The 17,815-nt window shown below is 38.1% G+C and overlaps 3 protein-coding genes across 4 annotated transcripts; 1 reads left to right on the top strand and 2 right to left on the bottom strand.

Moving 5' to 3' along the window:
- Positions 1 to 141: 141 nt before the first annotated feature.
- Positions 142 to 8,643, bottom strand: LOC116299065 (uncharacterized). The gene is made up of 12 exons (XM_031707699.2): positions 8,411 to 8,643; positions 7,494 to 7,672; positions 6,451 to 6,737; positions 5,496 to 5,617; positions 5,177 to 5,250; positions 4,491 to 4,568; positions 3,808 to 3,880; positions 2,739 to 2,850; positions 2,236 to 2,360; positions 2,090 to 2,165; positions 1,682 to 1,797; positions 142 to 570 (listed from the first exon to the last, which is right to left on the bottom strand). The coding sequence occupies exons 1-12, from the start codon at positions 8,525 to 8,527 to the stop codon at positions 442 to 444; spliced, it is 1,488 nt and encodes a 495-aa protein (XP_031563559.2). The 5' UTR covers positions 8,528 to 8,643; the 3' UTR covers positions 142 to 441.
- Positions 8,644 to 8,964: 321 nt separating this feature from the next.
- On the top strand, positions 8,965 to 14,891 carry LOC116299074 (uncharacterized). Its single transcript, XM_031707708.2, has 9 exons — positions 8,965 to 9,069; positions 9,276 to 9,501; positions 9,756 to 9,805; positions 10,446 to 10,507; positions 11,061 to 11,270; positions 12,325 to 12,579; positions 13,116 to 13,202; positions 14,408 to 14,474; positions 14,688 to 14,891. The coding sequence occupies exons 2-9, from the start codon at positions 9,311 to 9,313 to the stop codon at positions 14,882 to 14,884; spliced, it is 1,119 nt and encodes a 372-aa protein (XP_031563568.2). The 5' UTR covers positions 8,965 to 9,069; positions 9,276 to 9,310; the 3' UTR covers positions 14,885 to 14,891.
- A 796-nt stretch (positions 14,892 to 15,687) lies between these two features.
- LOC116299077 (collagen triple helix repeat-containing protein 1) lies at positions 15,688 to 17,644 on the bottom strand. 2 transcript variants are annotated; one of them, XM_031707712.2, is made up of 3 exons: positions 17,504 to 17,644; positions 16,543 to 16,665; positions 15,688 to 16,141 (listed from the first exon to the last, which is right to left on the bottom strand). In XM_031707712.2, exons 1-3 carry the CDS (start codon positions 17,570 to 17,572, stop codon positions 15,779 to 15,781), a joined length of 555 nt encoding a protein of 184 aa, XP_031563572.2. In that variant the 5' UTR covers positions 17,573 to 17,644; the 3' UTR covers positions 15,688 to 15,778. The 2 variants fall into 2 exon arrangements, with proteins under 2 accessions (XP_031563572.2, XP_031563573.2); XM_031707713.2 differs by having other exon boundaries at positions 16,543 to 16,662.
- Positions 17,645 to 17,815: the final 171 nt, after the last annotated feature.

Here is a 17,815-nt window from a genome sequence, read left to right as displayed (position 1 = left end):
TTCCTCTCTTCCCATTGACAGCTTAATTGTTACAAAGCTTTTTTTCGGGGGAGGCAGGAGGGGAAATTTGGGGAAGGGGAGGGAGAGGAAATTTGGGGGAGGGGAGGGAGGGGTAATTTGGGGGAGGGGAGGGAGGGGTAATTTGGGGGAGGGGAGGCAGGGGAAATTTGGGGGAAGGAGAGGGACTTGTACTGAGTTTCACCATATTTGGATATCTAGTAAGCCGTATTTGTATATTTGCCCAGCTGCGATTGGTTGTTTTCTCAATTCGAATTCAGACGCCATTTTGCATTCGTGTTTAAAGCAACTAGAGGTCAAACCACTAGCTTGTTGTCTTGTCTGGATTGTTCCCTGCGCTGAAAACAAGCCTTTTCTTATAAAGGACACTCCACTCAACTTAACAGAATTACTATGGGGAGTAAAGAATTCAAGATTCTACTTCTACCAGTAGTTAATGATGGTTATTGTGCCGGGTTTCTCTGGTGATGCTGTTATCAGTTTCGTCTCGTCTGTCCACATAACGTGAAGTAACGAGGGGTTACGATGAACCACGTTGAGCAAGGATCCTGTCTGTAAAGCAAGCAATTCGAAGGTAAATATTTGATGAATTTTCTTCCTAAATAAGATTATTTGCTATTTTATCTATTTAAGTTAGTGAAATTAAGTCGCTGGGAGAAATGGAAGGCAAAGCCTATAATATTCTTGGGGAGCATGTTACGTCATAGCCGCCATGTTGGTTGACGATAACAGAGCATTCCTCATTATTAGCTTGTCTTGTTAGATTAACCAACATGGCGGCTTTTTTATATTTATTTATATCATTTTTAGTCACGTGTTTGCACCCCAAGAATAGATATTTATATAGCTACTTGTCGAGACCTGCAAACATTTCTTTATGTCTATTCCCAGGGTTACCACAGTGGGTTGATCTGATCGAGTTTTGTTGGGTTTAAGGGATTCAGTTATTAGGGTGTCACTTCCATTACACAATGGGTTACGTTTGATAACTGGAGTCTCCAGATAAGAAAATCTAAAAACCAATTTTAAGGAAACAAGGAGACAGCCTTTCTACCAAACTGTTTCGAATATTGAAGAACGCCATGTATGATAAATAGCTGTGTTATAGCCAGTAAATGTATTGGTGATCATATATTTCTGTACCATACAAGAGGTACTATATCGTGTAGCTAAATCTTTAAGTACTGTTTAATAAACGAGCAGGAGTGTTTTATCGGGTATAAAACACGAGGTGTAGCCGAGTGGTTTTAGACCCGATAGAACACGATCTGCGAGTTTATTAAACGGCTTAAAAAACTCCTGATGTATGTTCTCATGAACCAAGTTTGATAGAGAAAATCCAAGTTAAAGGTTATGCAAATGAGGACGAATCTATATCAGATATAAAACCTCCTTCATGGTCATGATTTCTATTGTGTTTCCTTCATGAATTATTAATGAGTTTTTTAATATAGAGTGAGAGAAACACGAGGAACATTCAAGGAAAATTATGAAATTTGGGCGCCAAAATTACGCGTAACTCTCAAGTAACTAGGTGTTGCGTGACCTAGCACAACTTGGCGAAGATTTTTGTTAGTAACGCAAGGAACGCGGGCAATGGGAAAGAGGGAGAATATCTGCATGGTATGAGCACAATACTCTCCGGGGTGATGACTAATCGTACCTTTGTATCCCATACGACAATCTTCTTTCTGTCACCACCGGACACCAACATGTCGCCCTTGAGGCGTAGACACCTGACCACGCCTATATGTTCGTATAGAGTATGTAATAACCGACCTAGAAGGAAAAATAAAGGGTTATTTTATTCAGGGACCGCGAAAGGGGAGGTCTCTACTTTAAAAAAAAAATAGTTGTATAAGAAATAAGATTTCTCTGACTTTTTTTTCGTGACAGGATATTTTGTCCAAAGTTCAAATTGTTTCAGGTAGAGGTTAAATCATTGAGAACATTTTACGCTTTATTTACGGTTATTGTGAGTATTTGGACCCAGAAATACGCCACAACTTACATCTCTTTTTAGATTTTGATTGAACAATGAGCATTTTCATGTTATGGTGGTATTTAATACCTTGAAAGGTCCAGAGGCGGACGGTACTGTCAGACGAGCCAGAAGCGATAACGTATTCATTGAACACCAAGCAGTACTTTGAAATGAAATGGGGACAAGTTAGTAGTAGAAACCACAGACGCCAACATTATAACTAATGTCCTTACGACTTCTCCAGTATGTCCAGTCATCTTGGCTTGAATATCCGCTGTGCTGGCGTTCCATACAATCACAAGGTTGTCTCCACCACCACTGACGATACGCTTTTCATCGAACTGGCAGCAGTACACAGCTGTAGGGCAGCAGTTAAAGAAGGAATATTCAGAAAAAAGCAGCACGAAAATGCTCAAAAGAAGAACAACTTTTATCGATACTCTGAAACAACCTTTGCGTTCGTCAAAGGATAGGACTAATTCACAGATCGAATTGGAATTTACAGTAGCTGTCTTAGTTTTAAGGAGGCAGGAAAACCAGAGAACCCGAAGAAAAAATCCTAGAATATAGGGAGAGACCTAACAAACTCTACCCAAATGTGATGCCAGGAATGGAGCCCAAGACCCCAGAAGTAAGAGGTTATTGCACTAACACTACACCACAACTGAATGCCAAAACAGCGGGAAAAACGCGAAAACACTCAAAGCAAGTGATACTAAGACACGCCAATTCTTACCTTCGGAATGACCGCGCAACGTCAGAAGACAAATACCAGCATCAATATCCCACACATGAATGGTCTCATCCCATGACGTAGTGATCACGTGATTGCCTCGCATCGACATGAACTAAAAAAAAACTCGTGTAAATTTCAAGGGAGCACTGTCATGTTGCGTCAAGCGACCTGGGTCTGGCTAATGCACACGCGTAGAAAAGTCACGAACAGAAACGACATGCGATAAAGGTACGGTGCGCATTCAGAAAATGAACGATAAGCCGACGAATTTTTGTTAGAGTGTGACGTCATTCGCATGGAAGCTCGACGCCAGGGTCCTAAACATAACAACAGTCCTGTAAAGCTTTTCCTTCATAGTAGGATTCGTCGTTCACAGGAGAGGATAAGGTTTGGATCATTACTAGCTGTTTTCATTCCATCTGGACTAAGGTTCCCATGTCTTATTTTATTTTATTCTTTCTGGAGTGATGGCAAATCAACCATATTGCAAAACTTAATCAATGCGAATATTTACAGATTACCCATAGTTTACCAATGTGACCTGAGAAAATGTTTTACGTCAATCAGAAGCGAGAAAATTTGCACAACTGAGGTGTCACCTTTCCTCTTGAAATTATGGGGGGGAAATGTCGCTAACAAGTGGTAACAGTAACACAATTACTAATGAGTTTTATATATTTTTATTGTAATGGTGGACAGGTTTTTATTTTTTCGCTGCTCAATTTTCACAGGCTTCATGGCACCTCAGTTTTACAGTGACATCCTTTCTACGTCATTATTTCAGATCAGCTGGATACATTCTTAGGGGTACCAGTCTTTACAAGTCTTCTTTATGTAAGCCATCGTATTTATATCCCGAAATGACGTGAGAAAGCAAATCATGTGTATGAGAATATATATGAAATATATTTATTTGTACTGCGGTGGTAATGTATCAAATTGAGCTGAACAAATCATCTTACCAATATTTCATCTGTGTGACCAGTGAGAGTATGCAACATATATATGAAATATATTTATTTGTACTGCGGTGGTAATGTATCAAATTGAGCTGAACAAATCATCTTACCAATATTTCATCTGTGTGACCAGTGAGAGTATGCAACATCTTACCAGTTTTCACGTTCCACACACGCACCGTTCTGTAATAAATATTTTAATATAATATTATTAGGTAAACCTTAGATTTGTCAAAACATTGGCGCGTAAATGCATTTATGAGCATAACCACGACTTGACATTTTGTAATGTTTAATAAACGAGCAGGAGTGTTTTATCGGGTATTAGTGGTTTAGTGGTTTTAGACCCGATAAAACACGATCTGCGAGTTTATTAAACGGCTTAGAAAACTCATGATGTATGTTCTCATATTGTACTGAATTCTTTACGAAATGAACCAAGCTTGATAGAGAAAATCCATGTTAAAGTTTATGCAAATGAAGAGGAATCTATATGAGATATAAAACCTCCTTCATGGTCATGATTTCTAATTTTCCCTCATGAATTATTTATGAGTTTTCTAAACTATTATAAAGCACAGCTTTTGAAAGTCTAACAAAAATGGAAGCGCAAAACGTATAGTGAGCTGCGCTTTATATTACTGCATTTTATCATGATTTTTTTCAAGATAGGAGACTGATAGAACAAGACAGCTTTTTATAGAATGTGAATATTTTGTTAGTTAGAATGTCTCGCATTTTATCTTACTCAAATACATAACAGTTAGTTCTTAAATTCTTGTAAGGTCCATACCTGTCACTAGCAGCACTGACTATAGTCTGTCCATCAAAGCACATATGCTCGATTCCTCCTGAGTGTCCTTGGAGAGATCTTCGCCAGAACATAGAAAAAAAAATCATAATTGTTGCTTGTCTTTAGTTATAGATCCACTTGCATGAGCCAATTCGTCTTCGTTGGAAACCAAGGGAATGTCATTCTGAGACCAATACAGGCTTTGGACCATCACGTGATTGCAGCCATATGGTATAGGAGGCAGGATGAATTGAATCTGGTCTAATATGATTGACATAAAGAAACAATTCGGTTTCCCAGGTTTTGCCATGGCTGTTATCACATGATGGTGCAGAGCCTCTATCTCTTTAGTTTGGACATAATGTTTTACCAATTTCAGACCATGTGTCATTTTCTTGGGAACAAGATTCTTTGTTTGAGTTGTGTCTTCGTATGTGCAACTATTAAACAAAGAAATGATACTCTAGAGAATGACAAGTGGTCTGAAATGGGAAAACTTTATTCCCAAGCTAAAAAATCTATTGCAGAGGGCATCGTGCATGTATCATCGTGCATTTAACATCCCCTTAGCCAGGTTTTGTCCCTACGTACATCCAAATGTTTCTGATAACTACATTGCGTCAAACACTTAATACACAAATGATGGATGGATTGTAACTTGTAAAACATTGTATAAATATATTTACCTCAGACACTGGCCCTTTTTAACATCAAACACTCTGATAACACCATCAGAACAACCAGAAACACAAAGAGAGTCCTACAAATAAAAACCTAAAATTAGCTGACAAATATTTTTAGTCATTTTATTTGAAGTGAAAGGAAGTGAATAATTTTGATTTCAGAGGATCTCTTCCTCACATGCTTCTTTGCTTGCATGTCAGTGTGGTTGCCACAAAAATTAAGACTGAGACAAAGTAGCACTGGAGCCTCAGGCCTGAAGGTGCAAGGAATTGGGCTTCACAGTACAAAGTAAATACTTAAGTCAGTAAAATTTGTACATACCTTAAGTTTTACACATCGAACTGAGTCAGTATGAGGCGTGTCTAGCACATGCTTACATTGATATTCCTTCAGATCCCAGACTCGGACAGTATTGTCAGATCCACCAGATACAAGAACCTTACCTTGAAAACAAGCATGATTAAAACTATGAAATTATGAAATACTAAACACATGCATAGATATGTTAGCTTCCATTGCCATGACAACCTGCCTACGTTATTGACTGGGCCTATGGCCCATTTGAGTAACACTAAATTTTATTTCAACAGAAACGACAAAGATATTTTATTCAGGTTTGTTCACCGAAGGGTGCCAAACATGTACTACGATCACTCCCAGTAAGGAGCTCTTTCGTGAGGTTCGCTCAACACGTTTCACTTCACTGTTCACTATTTACAATAGACAACACTTGATTCACATGCTGATGTTTACAGATGGAGGAAAACTCAAGTAACCAGAGGAAACCCCACCTGGCAAGGGAGAGAAGTACAAATGAAACAAACTCAACTCACACAATGCTGTTAAATCAAGAATGAAACCCATGACCCTGAGCAAAAACTACACAGTTCATTATAAGCAGTACCACCCATTATAAAATAACTGCTCTAAATCTCGCAATCTGATTGATTAGGAGCGTGTGCTTTATGAGAGCACACAACACGCGCACGCACCTTCAGTTTCGTCATTCACATAATTTGTATTTTATAATGAAGAAATAAAAAGCTTGCTTGCTGTGCAGTGTGGAGTTATAAAGCACTTGGGGATTGACAGAACACTAACTTGAGAAGTGTCAAGAAGCACTCCGCTATGTGTCGTGCTTCTCCTAACACTTGCTTTATAACTGCACACAACATGTGCATGCGTTTTCTTTTTATACGAGCCTACTTGTAACCATTGCAAGTAATTTTTTTTTTCATTTTACATAAGTGTATGGTATAATAATAATCCATCTCACCATCAGAATCAATAGCATTCACAGGTTCCTTGTGTCCTCTCAGTATTGGAGCAATAGTGTACCGTCCCAGCTTCCAGTTTTGCTGTAAGTAGAATGCTCTAATATATATAGTCTTCCATCTACATGTCGCAGGATTTAGAACACTTTGTTCATCAGTAAAATGAAATGCAGGTAGAGGTGGAAGTTTTGAGGGAGAAGTTGGTCTGTTTATTACCGTAGATGACTCAATACACAGAGGTTGTTCTTCACCAAACTTTTCCCAACCTTTCTGAACACACAACTTGTGCCTATAAAGAAGATAAAATACCAGTGAGAGTAAGTTATTGCTTTGCTAAATTGGGAATTTTCAAAACAAGGGCAGTTCTGAAGGCTATCGCTACCTGGTTACTGTATACATCCAGATGATTGGACGCCAACCTATTGTGTGGGAGGCCAGGTCAGGTCTCAATAAACTCAGTAACATACTGTTGCACACGCACTCATTGCTCCTGGGGGGTACTCTTGCCCGTTTAGGGTAGGGACGTGCTGCTCAGCCCTTTGAACCCTCACTGAAATTCATACCCTGTTCCAGAGGATCCCTGAAAACCATACCCTTTTCCGGTAGTGCGAAAATAGATACCCTGTTTCAGAGAGGAGGAGGATTTCATATACCCTGTCCCAGAGTGGGAGCAATTTCATAAACCCTGTTACAGAGTAAAATCACTGAAAACCATACCCTGTTTGGCGGCACGTACCCGTATAGCGAATATAGGGGAGTACCCCCCTCCCCCCCTCCAGGTCATTGCCACAGAAGCAGATGAGGGATCTACTTTTGCAATATAATGCTCCTTTAGGGAAGGGGTGAGGATGGGTATTTTTAGTTACAAAATTTTGCTAGACCAAAACAATAGATCCTTTGCAGCATGTCAGAATGCAATTTGATTTGGAGGACATAACAATAGGTTTTCAATTCTCAGGAGATTGGAATTCTTTCGTCTTGCCCTCCAAATTGAGCTGCTAAAATTGACAACATACACAAGGAGTCTTTTGACAAACAAGCTTACCATGTAGGATTATGATTGGCTCTTTCTCTCCAAAGTCTGTTGCACAATGCAACCTTGCATAGAGTAACTGCTGACATGTAGGAGAATATTCTTTCTGTCACTTCTTTGGGTAAATTCTTTACAAAGTCCACTGATAGTAGGGGTTTTAGTTCAGAGTATAAAAATCTGAGCTGTAAAGGCTGCCAATAAATCCACATAAAATATGTATTTAGCTAAAAGGGCCCAATGGTACAAACAGTGGATATAGCATTATCTGACAAATAAATCTTATCCAGTGGATAAATTTATTGGATAACAGCATTGACTTGTCCACTGGATAAAGATTTATCCATTGGATAGTGCTATCTACCCTTCGTACAACTGGGCCCAGATGATTAAGCTGATAAGATGAGGGTTATATAGTCACTTGATGTGTGTTTGGGGGGGGGGGGGGGGGGATGGAGTACAGTAAACAAATGCTTTTTCATTTTTAATTACAAAGTTTTTAGCTAAGACTAGACTAGAAACTGCCAAAATCCATTATTCTATTTATGTGGTAGTGTATTTAAACAAGGATTTCTACAAAATATATGCCTGGTGAACCATTTTATAAACAATATATTTAGATTGGGCTACCTGTGGAAAGTTTTGGAACAAAAATTGAGGATTGTAAGAACAAAATTAATGAATATCGTATTAACATTGAGAAATTGAAAATGAATAAGCTAACGAAGGCCTTGGTTTTCTTTCTATCATTCTATTTCTATTTTTTTAGTGCCAAAAAAGTATTTCTTCATGGTTACATAAGGGGTCAAAAACGAGATCTAGGAAAGATAAACTCTGTCAAAAACAAAGCAGCCATAGACAAAAAAATCTTTAACACAGGAGAGATATGAAGTCTTTAACCATATCTTAATAATGTATAACAAGTTACAAACCTGGCATTTCAAAAGCAGGCTTTTTAGTAGCTTGTTCTGTTGCTCATGAGTAAATCCTTCAAAATCTTCCAACAACCGTTCAATTTTTTCATCGAAAGAGGCCATTTTTAGACTCATTAATGAAATCAAAGAATTATCTTACTAAAACTGATTCTTTTTTTACAATCAGAAGTAATAAAAATGATTGTTTTTGATATTTTGTTCCAGGGACGCTTCACCATTGGCGACCGCCATTAGTGTTTATCCCTTACAGAGCAACGTTTTTAGAAGCGCACATTTTATTGGTTGATATTTGGAAAGCTAAAAATATTTTCTTGGAGGACGGTACATAGAGAAATTTAAAATAAATATTGTCTGAAAAAATGAGACTTAAATGTATAGCGAAAATGAACCTGTTATTTTACAGCTGTAAAAATAAATATAAAAATTGCACTTTCATTGAAATCTCTTTTTTCTCTAGACTGGTGTTTAGGCCCAATCAGCGTTTAGCTTCTTGGATGTTCGAACCGTTTTTACAGACTCATAGGACCAGCGGTTGTGATGAGCAATGGCTTTTGACAAGCAAAAGCAAGCAATCTCGTACAAGCATTTCTTTTGTCTTTATTTATATTTTAAACACCAAAATACCAACTTAATCTTAAAAGAAAACTCATCCTAAGGTACGTTACGCTATGTTTGACAATGTGACTTTGATATTTTTGTGAATAGGACTCAAAAACGTGATTGTTTCTGCGGACTTTATAAAGCTCTTTTTGTTTTTGAATATTCAACTTTACGTTATATTGTAAATGTTTGTGGTGAAAATATTCTCAGTTATTACAGCTTTATCAATGTTTCCATTGATCAATAAAATACTTTTTTTCAGATGACGATAGAGAAGAGTTTATAAGCTATAATTGAATGAGACAGGAGGACAAACTAGCTATGATACAAAGGGGCTTTACCAACAAAGACAGTCAACGTAGTCTTACCATAGAATGCAAGTCGCTTCGAGACCTTGTTCACAAGCTGAGACAAGAGATTTTGATGTGTAATAGTGAGACTCAAAAGGTCAAGGATCAACTGCAATGCCTTATATACCTGGTGCGAAGGTGAATAAAGCTGTCAATTAGTCTGATCAGGCATCCCATGGTAGCAGGGTTAGACATCAACAGCCTCTCCCATTGTAAAAACCAATGAAGGGAATCAAGCTGGGTGGTGTAGTGGTCGTTCAATCAGCTCAAGGGTGTCGGGTTTGATTTCTGGATTTTGCGTCGTGTGAGCATTAAGATTCCAATGGGTGTGACTCCCTTAATTTGACATGCTAAATTCCAATTTGAGTCATAACTAGAAGTTATTTTTGTAGAGCGTGGTCTGGAGACACCATTGCTGCTATTCATGTGGCAAACATAGTTGGTGAGTATTAACATGATGATTATGATGATGATGATGATGAGGGTGAGGATGAGGGTGATGGTAACGATGATGATGATTATATTTATGATTAGCATAAAAGGTAATAAAAGTCATATCTTTTATAACCTGGGTATGATACTGTAGATATGTAGCAGCAGTTCTCTGGGTGGAGGGAAATGGGGAAGGCGGAAGGGGAGGGGATTGCAATCCCTTTTCTTTTTTTCCCATTCCCCTTCACTCAACTCTAACCCAGAGAGCTGTTTTGCAGGTTACTCTCCCTCCATTGCTTCACAGACATGGGATTCCTTATCATAAGAGAACAGGTTATCTTGCGATAACAAAACTTACAAACTAGGGGCATTGTAGCAATATTCATCAACATGCTAATAATTGAATCTTAAATCTACCTAGCTTTAGAGAGACTTCCTTACACATGGGCACACTAAGCACTATTAATTGTAAGTCCCTGATTATCAAGAGAAAAAGACATGCTAGCCATGTTGGCAGTAAAGGCTAACATGGATATGATGATGATAGTATGAAGAAAGTATTGATTAGATCTATAGATTGTGCCGAGAAGAATAGGAATTCAGCTTTAATGATAACATTGCTGATGTCGATCCTATGATATGTCTTCAAGGTGTTGCTGCTCCAAAGTTTGAAAAGAATCTGGAAGAAAAAAAATTTTCAGTTTCTCCAAAGGTACTACAAAGAATTGAGGTTTTTAATTTGATTATTAGATCAATATGATTTGATATAAAGGTGTCATTAAGCAAAGTAAATCAAGGCTGGTGTAGCGGTAGTGCACTTGCCACTCACTCCTGCAGACCTATGTTTGATCCCTGGACTTGGCATTACATGTGACCTGGATTAGAGTTTGTTAGTTTTTTCCTCTTGATTTGAGGTTTTGAGGTCATATGTTCTACCCCCAGACAAATAAATGTCTGTAAATTTGTCAATTTTCAACTTAAGTTTTCTTGGCCATTATTACACCTGACATAATGAATCTTCGTAGTTACTAAAGTAAAGGTTCTCAGTTTCATTGCTGGTATTGGTTTTTTAAGTTAACGCATTTTAATTTGTGGCCGCCATTTTGGCAAGGGGTCTAATCCATCTGTGAGTTAGGCATGCCCTGACTTACATCAGCCTAGATGTTGTTTCAGGGTTTAATGTGTGAGTTACCCATGCCCTGACTTAGATCAACTCAGAGGTTGTTTCAGTGACTCTAGAAAATTTGAATTTTTCTATACAACAGTCCGGTGCTGTAAACAATTGGGCAAGACTGTGTATCGGCATGCTAAACAGGATGTACCATGAAGAGGAACTAGAACTACGGGCGGCACAGCTCATGTATCTACAGGACCGTGAGGGGTACCTTGATGATGAACTGGCTGATTATAGTGATGTCATGCGTCACCAAAACAATATGGCATTGTTACGGACCAATACTTACCAGCTCTTACAGGTTTGTTATTAGCATGCCCTATTCTTCATCATATGACCATGTGATTTAGGTGTGTCTATAGAGGCAATGGACCAAATCCACTTTGGTGTAATGTTTTCCTATTTGCGACCAGGCGTCATTCTCTTGAGAATACATTTCTTTGTTTGAGTTGTTTCCATATTCATGTGTCTTCTCATGTGCAACCATTAAACAAAGAAATGATACTCTAGGGAATGACACATGGTGTGAAATCGGAAAATATTATGCTCAAGTGGATTTGGTCTATAGCATCCTCATGTGCAACCATAAAACAAAGAAATGATACTCTAGGGAATGACTCATGGTCTGAAATGGGAAAACATTATGCTCAAGTGGATTTGGTCTATATTGTAGCATCCTTTTACTCAGAGGAATTGAGTTCTTTCTCATGTAAGATAAGTGTGCTTTGCTGTAACTGTCATCCAACATGGCTGCTGTCAGTTCATAGTACAAAACATCTTTGGAGGGTCACGGGTTTTGAGTGTGGAATTCTAACTTTTATGAGTCACCTTCCGTACATGATATAAACAAAGTCATCACTGACTATATGTCAGAACAATCTTTCAGGATAGCTCCATGAAACATCACTTACACAAGAGAGCATAAATAAGAGAGAGCATAAATAAGAGATGGAAACTTCTTAATATCGCCCACTCCTTGTGAATACGAGATCAAAAAAAAAAAAAAAAGAGCCAAAGTAAATTGAAGTTTTTGCTAAGATTATATATCCTTAAACCATGGTTATTCAGTAGAGATTTTCTTTTTGTTATTTTGTTTTTCTTATGAAAATAATAGTGAGTTTGAGAAATAGAAGGGGGAAAAATGTTGGAAAGACGATTCGTTTTCATGTCATGATTCTCTATAGGCTTAATTCCCGCAGCCTTGGTAGTTTGGGTGTGGTGGCACAAACAACAACCTCAAGGCTGAAACCAAGCTTAGATCAGTTCTCATTTACTTTTTGCTAACTTTTTCTCAATTGCTAGATAACTAGTTGTGGACCATTCAAGGTGACACTCGTGATATTTTTTTTTGGCAGGAAAGAGAGGAAGAAGAAAGGAAAGAAAAAATGGAGAGAATAGAACAGTTGGAAAAGCAAAGAGTCGAGCTCCAGAAACAGTACCATAGACAACATCCACCCCATAGTCACCTCTACCGAAGACCTTCCCGGGATATTGTCAAACCAGAGGTAGAATTGAACCCTGATGACTTGATGTTTGTGAAGCCTGTCAGTCATTCAAGACCATCTAGTGGTGTACATGTACAGAAAAAAAATCTGGATCTTCAGATGAAGGTACAGAAGGGCGGGGCAGGGGGGAGGGGTAAGGTGTTCTAGGGGAATCCGAAATAAAGAAAAAAATATTGGCTATTTGCATTTAAATCCAAGATCTCAAATGAGGAATATGGACGGAAAGACATAAAAGAAAGGGGGAGTGGGTGGAGGGGAGAGCTGGCGAGCGCGTGGCATTTTTTGGTGCCAAAGAACTAGAACTTCAATATTGAGGCAAGTTTAGACTGGAAATTCTGCATTGAAGAATACAGCGTCTATCAACGTTCATTTGTATAGCGTTCAGTTTTCAAAATGCTGCAACAGTTTGAACATTTGATAAAGAAAGTGTTGCTGGGGTTGTTGACATGATACACACTGCACTTTCCTCTCGCACTCGCAGAACAAAGTGCAACAAATAGAAGAAAAAATTCATTTGTACAGGGCAAGAACATTTATTTTATCATAATTTACGTGCAAAAGAAATAACTTCCGTTTAGTGCAAAGTGAATCTGAAATTAGGTTACTCCCATGCATGCTGACTCATCTATCGTTCTTTACAGGAATCAACTGACGTGCTACATGATTTGGAAGAGGAAGTGAGACATGGTGGTGATGTGGCAGTAAGAGAAAAAGTACAAAATAAGCTGGTAAGAAATAGGAAAGCTTCATTCTTGACAGACAAATACAAACTATAATAGATAGTAAACCTTTTCACCGATACGGCGGCCATCTTGAATTCTATTGCTTTAATTAGACATTATGGGATGTCGAGGAGGCAGCTATTGGAACATTTATAGACTGTAAAGGCCGGCACACACGAGGGAGCTTGCTCCCGCAACACGCTCCCGCAACACGCTCCCAGCGCAAAGCTCCCTCGTCTGTACCAACGATTTCACGCGGAAAAACATGTTGCGCAAAAAAACTTTTGCTCCTGGGTTTTGCTCCCTCACATCAAAATGGTTTAATATGATGGAGCAAGCTTGAGGAGCAAATCTGTTGCAAGCTCACTCGTGTGTACTGAAACTTTTATTGCCGCGCAACAACCTGTCTCCAGTTGGCCAATCAAATTATTTTTTGGATTTATAACTAGTTCCCATGCTCCAATCGGGTTGTTTCATTGTTTAGCTCCTTCGTGTGTGCTGGTCTAGCAAAATGACCCAGGATTACCCAGGAGCATGTTGCGGGAGCGTGTCGCGGGAGCAAGCTCCCTTGTGTGTGCCGGCCTTAAAGCTCTCGAGCGTCTTTTTATATAATTTTACGCTTTGCAATGAGAAGCACATATAAAAAAGCAATAGTAGTTTTTATGGATGCATGCAAATGATATGCAAACGAGACAACAAGCATTGTATCGACCCGATAGCTTCACTTGTATGATTCTTAAAACAAGATTATCTCATTGCGGGCTCAACTGTAATGACAGCTATTGAATTTGCTGGTAGTTGGAACAATATGCGAAACATCAAGACTTCAAATCTTGGTTGGCCGCCATCTTGGTTGAGCTTAACGAAAGATTTGTCAATGAATTCTTTTGTTGTATCGACCGACGTGACCGACGTGTCTTTTGTTAATTTTGCTAACTTGGGAATAATTTAAAGGCAGCAATAAATAATAAGCAAATAGACTAATAATAATAACTAATAGAGTCATTGGGAGAACTTTGCCAGATAGTCACGTTTCATAATTGAAAAAAACATTTTTGGTCATTTATTTTTTGGTTTTAGTTTTAGTTTTAGTTTGGTTTAATAGCAAGTTCGCGCTGTTATTTATTTATTTATTTTTTGCTTTTATTTTGCAAAATTTTCTTCACTCCAGTTCAACGGGAACCTAAGACATTTAACGAATCTTTTTTTAGCACTATCGTTCGCGCACTGCAGACGAGGTCACAACAAACAGGCCAAGACCAAAGACAGCTACAACCGGTAAGTCTCTCATAGTTGATTGGACACGCGATCCCAATTTTGGTTTATTTTAATAAGCACGAAGTATCGCTTCCTGCTACGAGGCAACTTCGTTTTTTCCCGTTTATATTTTTCTATAAAATTGATAATTTTGTGTTGACCTTGGAAAGATTACAGGGTCTCAAGGAATATACATACAAAGTTAAAAACTTTTTTTTAACCCTTCTGTTGAAGGCAAAGTATCAAGGCCTCTGAGCAGTGCCAAACCACGCCCAGTATCTGCGTACTTAACGAAACCCAGGGCAGACAAGCCGCCGGCTAGCGGTCTCTTTAAAACCAGACGCCAGATAGACTTAATAGACAGAGACTTAAAACTAACAACGAAGACCTTACAAGATCGTCTGGGGATTTGCAAACAAGGAATGGTTTAGCTTATCATTCGTGATTTCTTGTTTTACTTTTAATTGTTAGTTGTAGATCTGCGACAGTAGAAGGGGATGTAGAAGAGGGTGGAAGAAGACTTTGGGTGTATTGTTCTCTTATTTTAGACCTCGTTTCGTTCTCTTGAAATTAGGATTATTGAGTTGTATTGTTGTGGAGAATATTTTTGTTTGCAAGTGATGTCCTACCGACACTCCCAAATCACCTCCCCTGCTTTCTGTTCCTAAATGGCATTGTTTTAACACTTTTGCACGTTTATTGGTAATGCCAAAATAATTTGTTCGAACTATTCAAGTTTTCTTGCGTTAGTTTTGAAATAACGTTTTGCGATGTTGTGCTTAACCGCCCGCACGTGCTCAAGGCTGAAGATACCGTGACTCGTACAAAGTCAAACATCTATTGCCAACAAGAAAACTGAAGAAATAGGAAACGTCTCACAAACAGCAACATCAGTTCTCTGCAACAAATCTATGAAGTGAAATTGGGATTTCCCCCATCCGAACAGAGCTAACTTTCAACTGATTAAGTTAGATTGTACCCTGTTGCAATTAAATTATCTGTCCACGCTTCAAGTTATAAGGAATTTAATTAGATGTTAGAACATCACGTGATTGCCAAATATGTTGTTAGTCGTGTTTCGACACGAAGAAATTACACGGTGCCAATCATGGGATATGTTACAATTAATTTGGTAAAGCCAATAATGCATTTCGATATCATAAGATGTTTTTGAAAAATAGAATGTTATTTTAATAACATGAAAAATGAATATATTATTTATCATTCAAGCAAACAAGATTCAATCTTCTTTTTTATTTATTTGGTGTAAATCAGCTTATTCTTACAGGTTTATAAGCTGGTTCAGTTACATGTGTTTTAGGGAATCATGCCTGGGGAGGGTCGACTTCTTCAATGACAATCCTGCTCACAGAATTCCAGCTGGTGTAAGCGTCGGCATTTCCATGGCTAGCACAGTTACCTACCGAGAACCCCACCCTAACGATCCCTTTACCAATGCCTCCACAGTACCCCTCCTGGGTAGCAGAACGGTGAATATTGGCGCTCGGTCCAGCAGGGGTTATGTTTTGATAAACTACGGCATCAATAGGCGCTGGTGTTGAGCATTCCACCTTGTTGAAGGTAAAGAACCATCGTTTACAGCAAGCATTGCCGCAGTAAACTCGAAGGTTGCCTTGATAGGCCACCCTGAGGTACGAATCGGCTCGTTGTTTGTAAAAGAGGCATTCCTGCGAATAAAACGGTTGAAAATACGTATTGGAATATCTTTTTTACTTTTATACAATGAGGAGGCAAAGGTAACTAAAAAAAGCACCAGGCCTTGCAACAACAACGCAAATTGTTCCCAAACGAAAAATAATCATTCTAGTCTATTCAATTTCTATTTTGTCATTCATATCCAAAATAACGGCCATTCTATGTTGAAAAGAAACAGAAAAAATACAATTGCTCGCTGTGCTGTGGGATCCGAGTTATAAAGCACTTGGAGATTAGAAGAGCGCTTTGAGAGGAGCGCTCCGCTTCCCTACACTTCTCTCGTGTTCTGTCCGGCAATTCTCACTTGCTTTTTTTATTTTTCATTTTCACACTTCTTTCTTCTACTAACATTCAAAGAAAAATTTCATCTTACATGAACTTCTCCGTTATCTCTGCCATCGTTGGTGTTTTTCCAGACACATTGCTTCCAGTTTGGGGAATGAGCTTTGGATCTGGGAGACGAACACTCTTTTGGAAACCCGCAATAGTTGGACTGCTAGAAATAAAATCGAGAAAAGTAGCAACGATTGTCAATAATCTTTTTTTATTTTCTTTTAAAGTTTATTTCGTTTTTCAAAATAAAAACAAATATATACAGTTAGGGAATAAAAAGGAAAAGGAAGTGATGAAAGTGAATGTAATAATCTCTCAAATTTTTAATATAAAAATGCTTTTATTCAAATTTGTAAATAAGTACATTTATTTTCCCTGAAATGGAAGTTTTAAAAATCTAGAATTATTCCTAGAAATTTGCATTTTCCTTATGTGATAACAGCTTGCCTGAGAGTGCATATCATTTACTCTCATGTATTGTTTTTTCTTCGAAGTAACATGTTAAAAAACATGTTACAGAAGAGGCATTTTCGTAAGTATCGCATTTTTAAGGTTGCATTTCTGAAATTTATTTCAGTTAATTTTTGTAGTCTTTACATAAATGTGTTTTTACTGTTCCACTATTTTTTCTTATTGATAAATTTCCCCAGTTTCCAAATTTGAAAACAATTAAAGTTCTAGGTATAGAGAAAAAATGCATAATTATGCTTTTCCACGATGTAAGGATGCCCTGAGCAGAGCACAACAGTTTCACGGTTTAGTGCTGGTATACCGCGTTTCATTATCAAAGATGTAATAAGTCATGGCTTACGGCCTAAAAGAAGGGGGAAAAGAGAAGATAAAGAAGAAGAAGAAGATGATGAAGAAGATGATGATGAAGAAGAAAGGAGAAACAAAAGACAAAAAGGAAAGAAGAAAAAGAAAAAAAAAAGAAAGAGAGAGACAGATAGACTACTTTATAAGCAAATTCGAATCAAACACGTCCATGGTAAGTAACTTACATGAGAAACGGTAGTCTGTCCGATAAAGACAGCAACAAGGATGACGAGCTTGAATGAGAAAACAGCCATGATCGCAAGTAGTTCTTTACTGAAGTGCAGGACCTCTGAACTGACGGTTCTCTGATTGCGTGCCTTAATTTGACCAAGTATATCGAAGTTTGTACGCATGCGCACATGTAAAATACATTACGTCATAGTATATAATAAGTATATATATGTAGGGAAATGGAAGTGAGTCTGGATTTAAAATTTTCTGACAGATCAAGTACGAAGCGCTAGATTATCCCTTTTTTTTTCTTTTCTATTTTCTTA

The sequence above is a fragment of the Actinia tenebrosa genome, unplaced genomic scaffold, assembly GCF_029948245.1.
Source record: "Actinia tenebrosa isolate PJP-AT-01 unplaced genomic scaffold, QUT_ActTen_1.0 PGA_scaffold2__45_contigs__length_23673736, whole genome shotgun sequence".
Taxonomy (NCBI): Eukaryota; Metazoa; Cnidaria; class Anthozoa; order Actiniaria; family Actiniidae; genus Actinia; species Actinia tenebrosa.
This window is presented reverse-complemented; position numbering and strand designations above follow the sequence as displayed.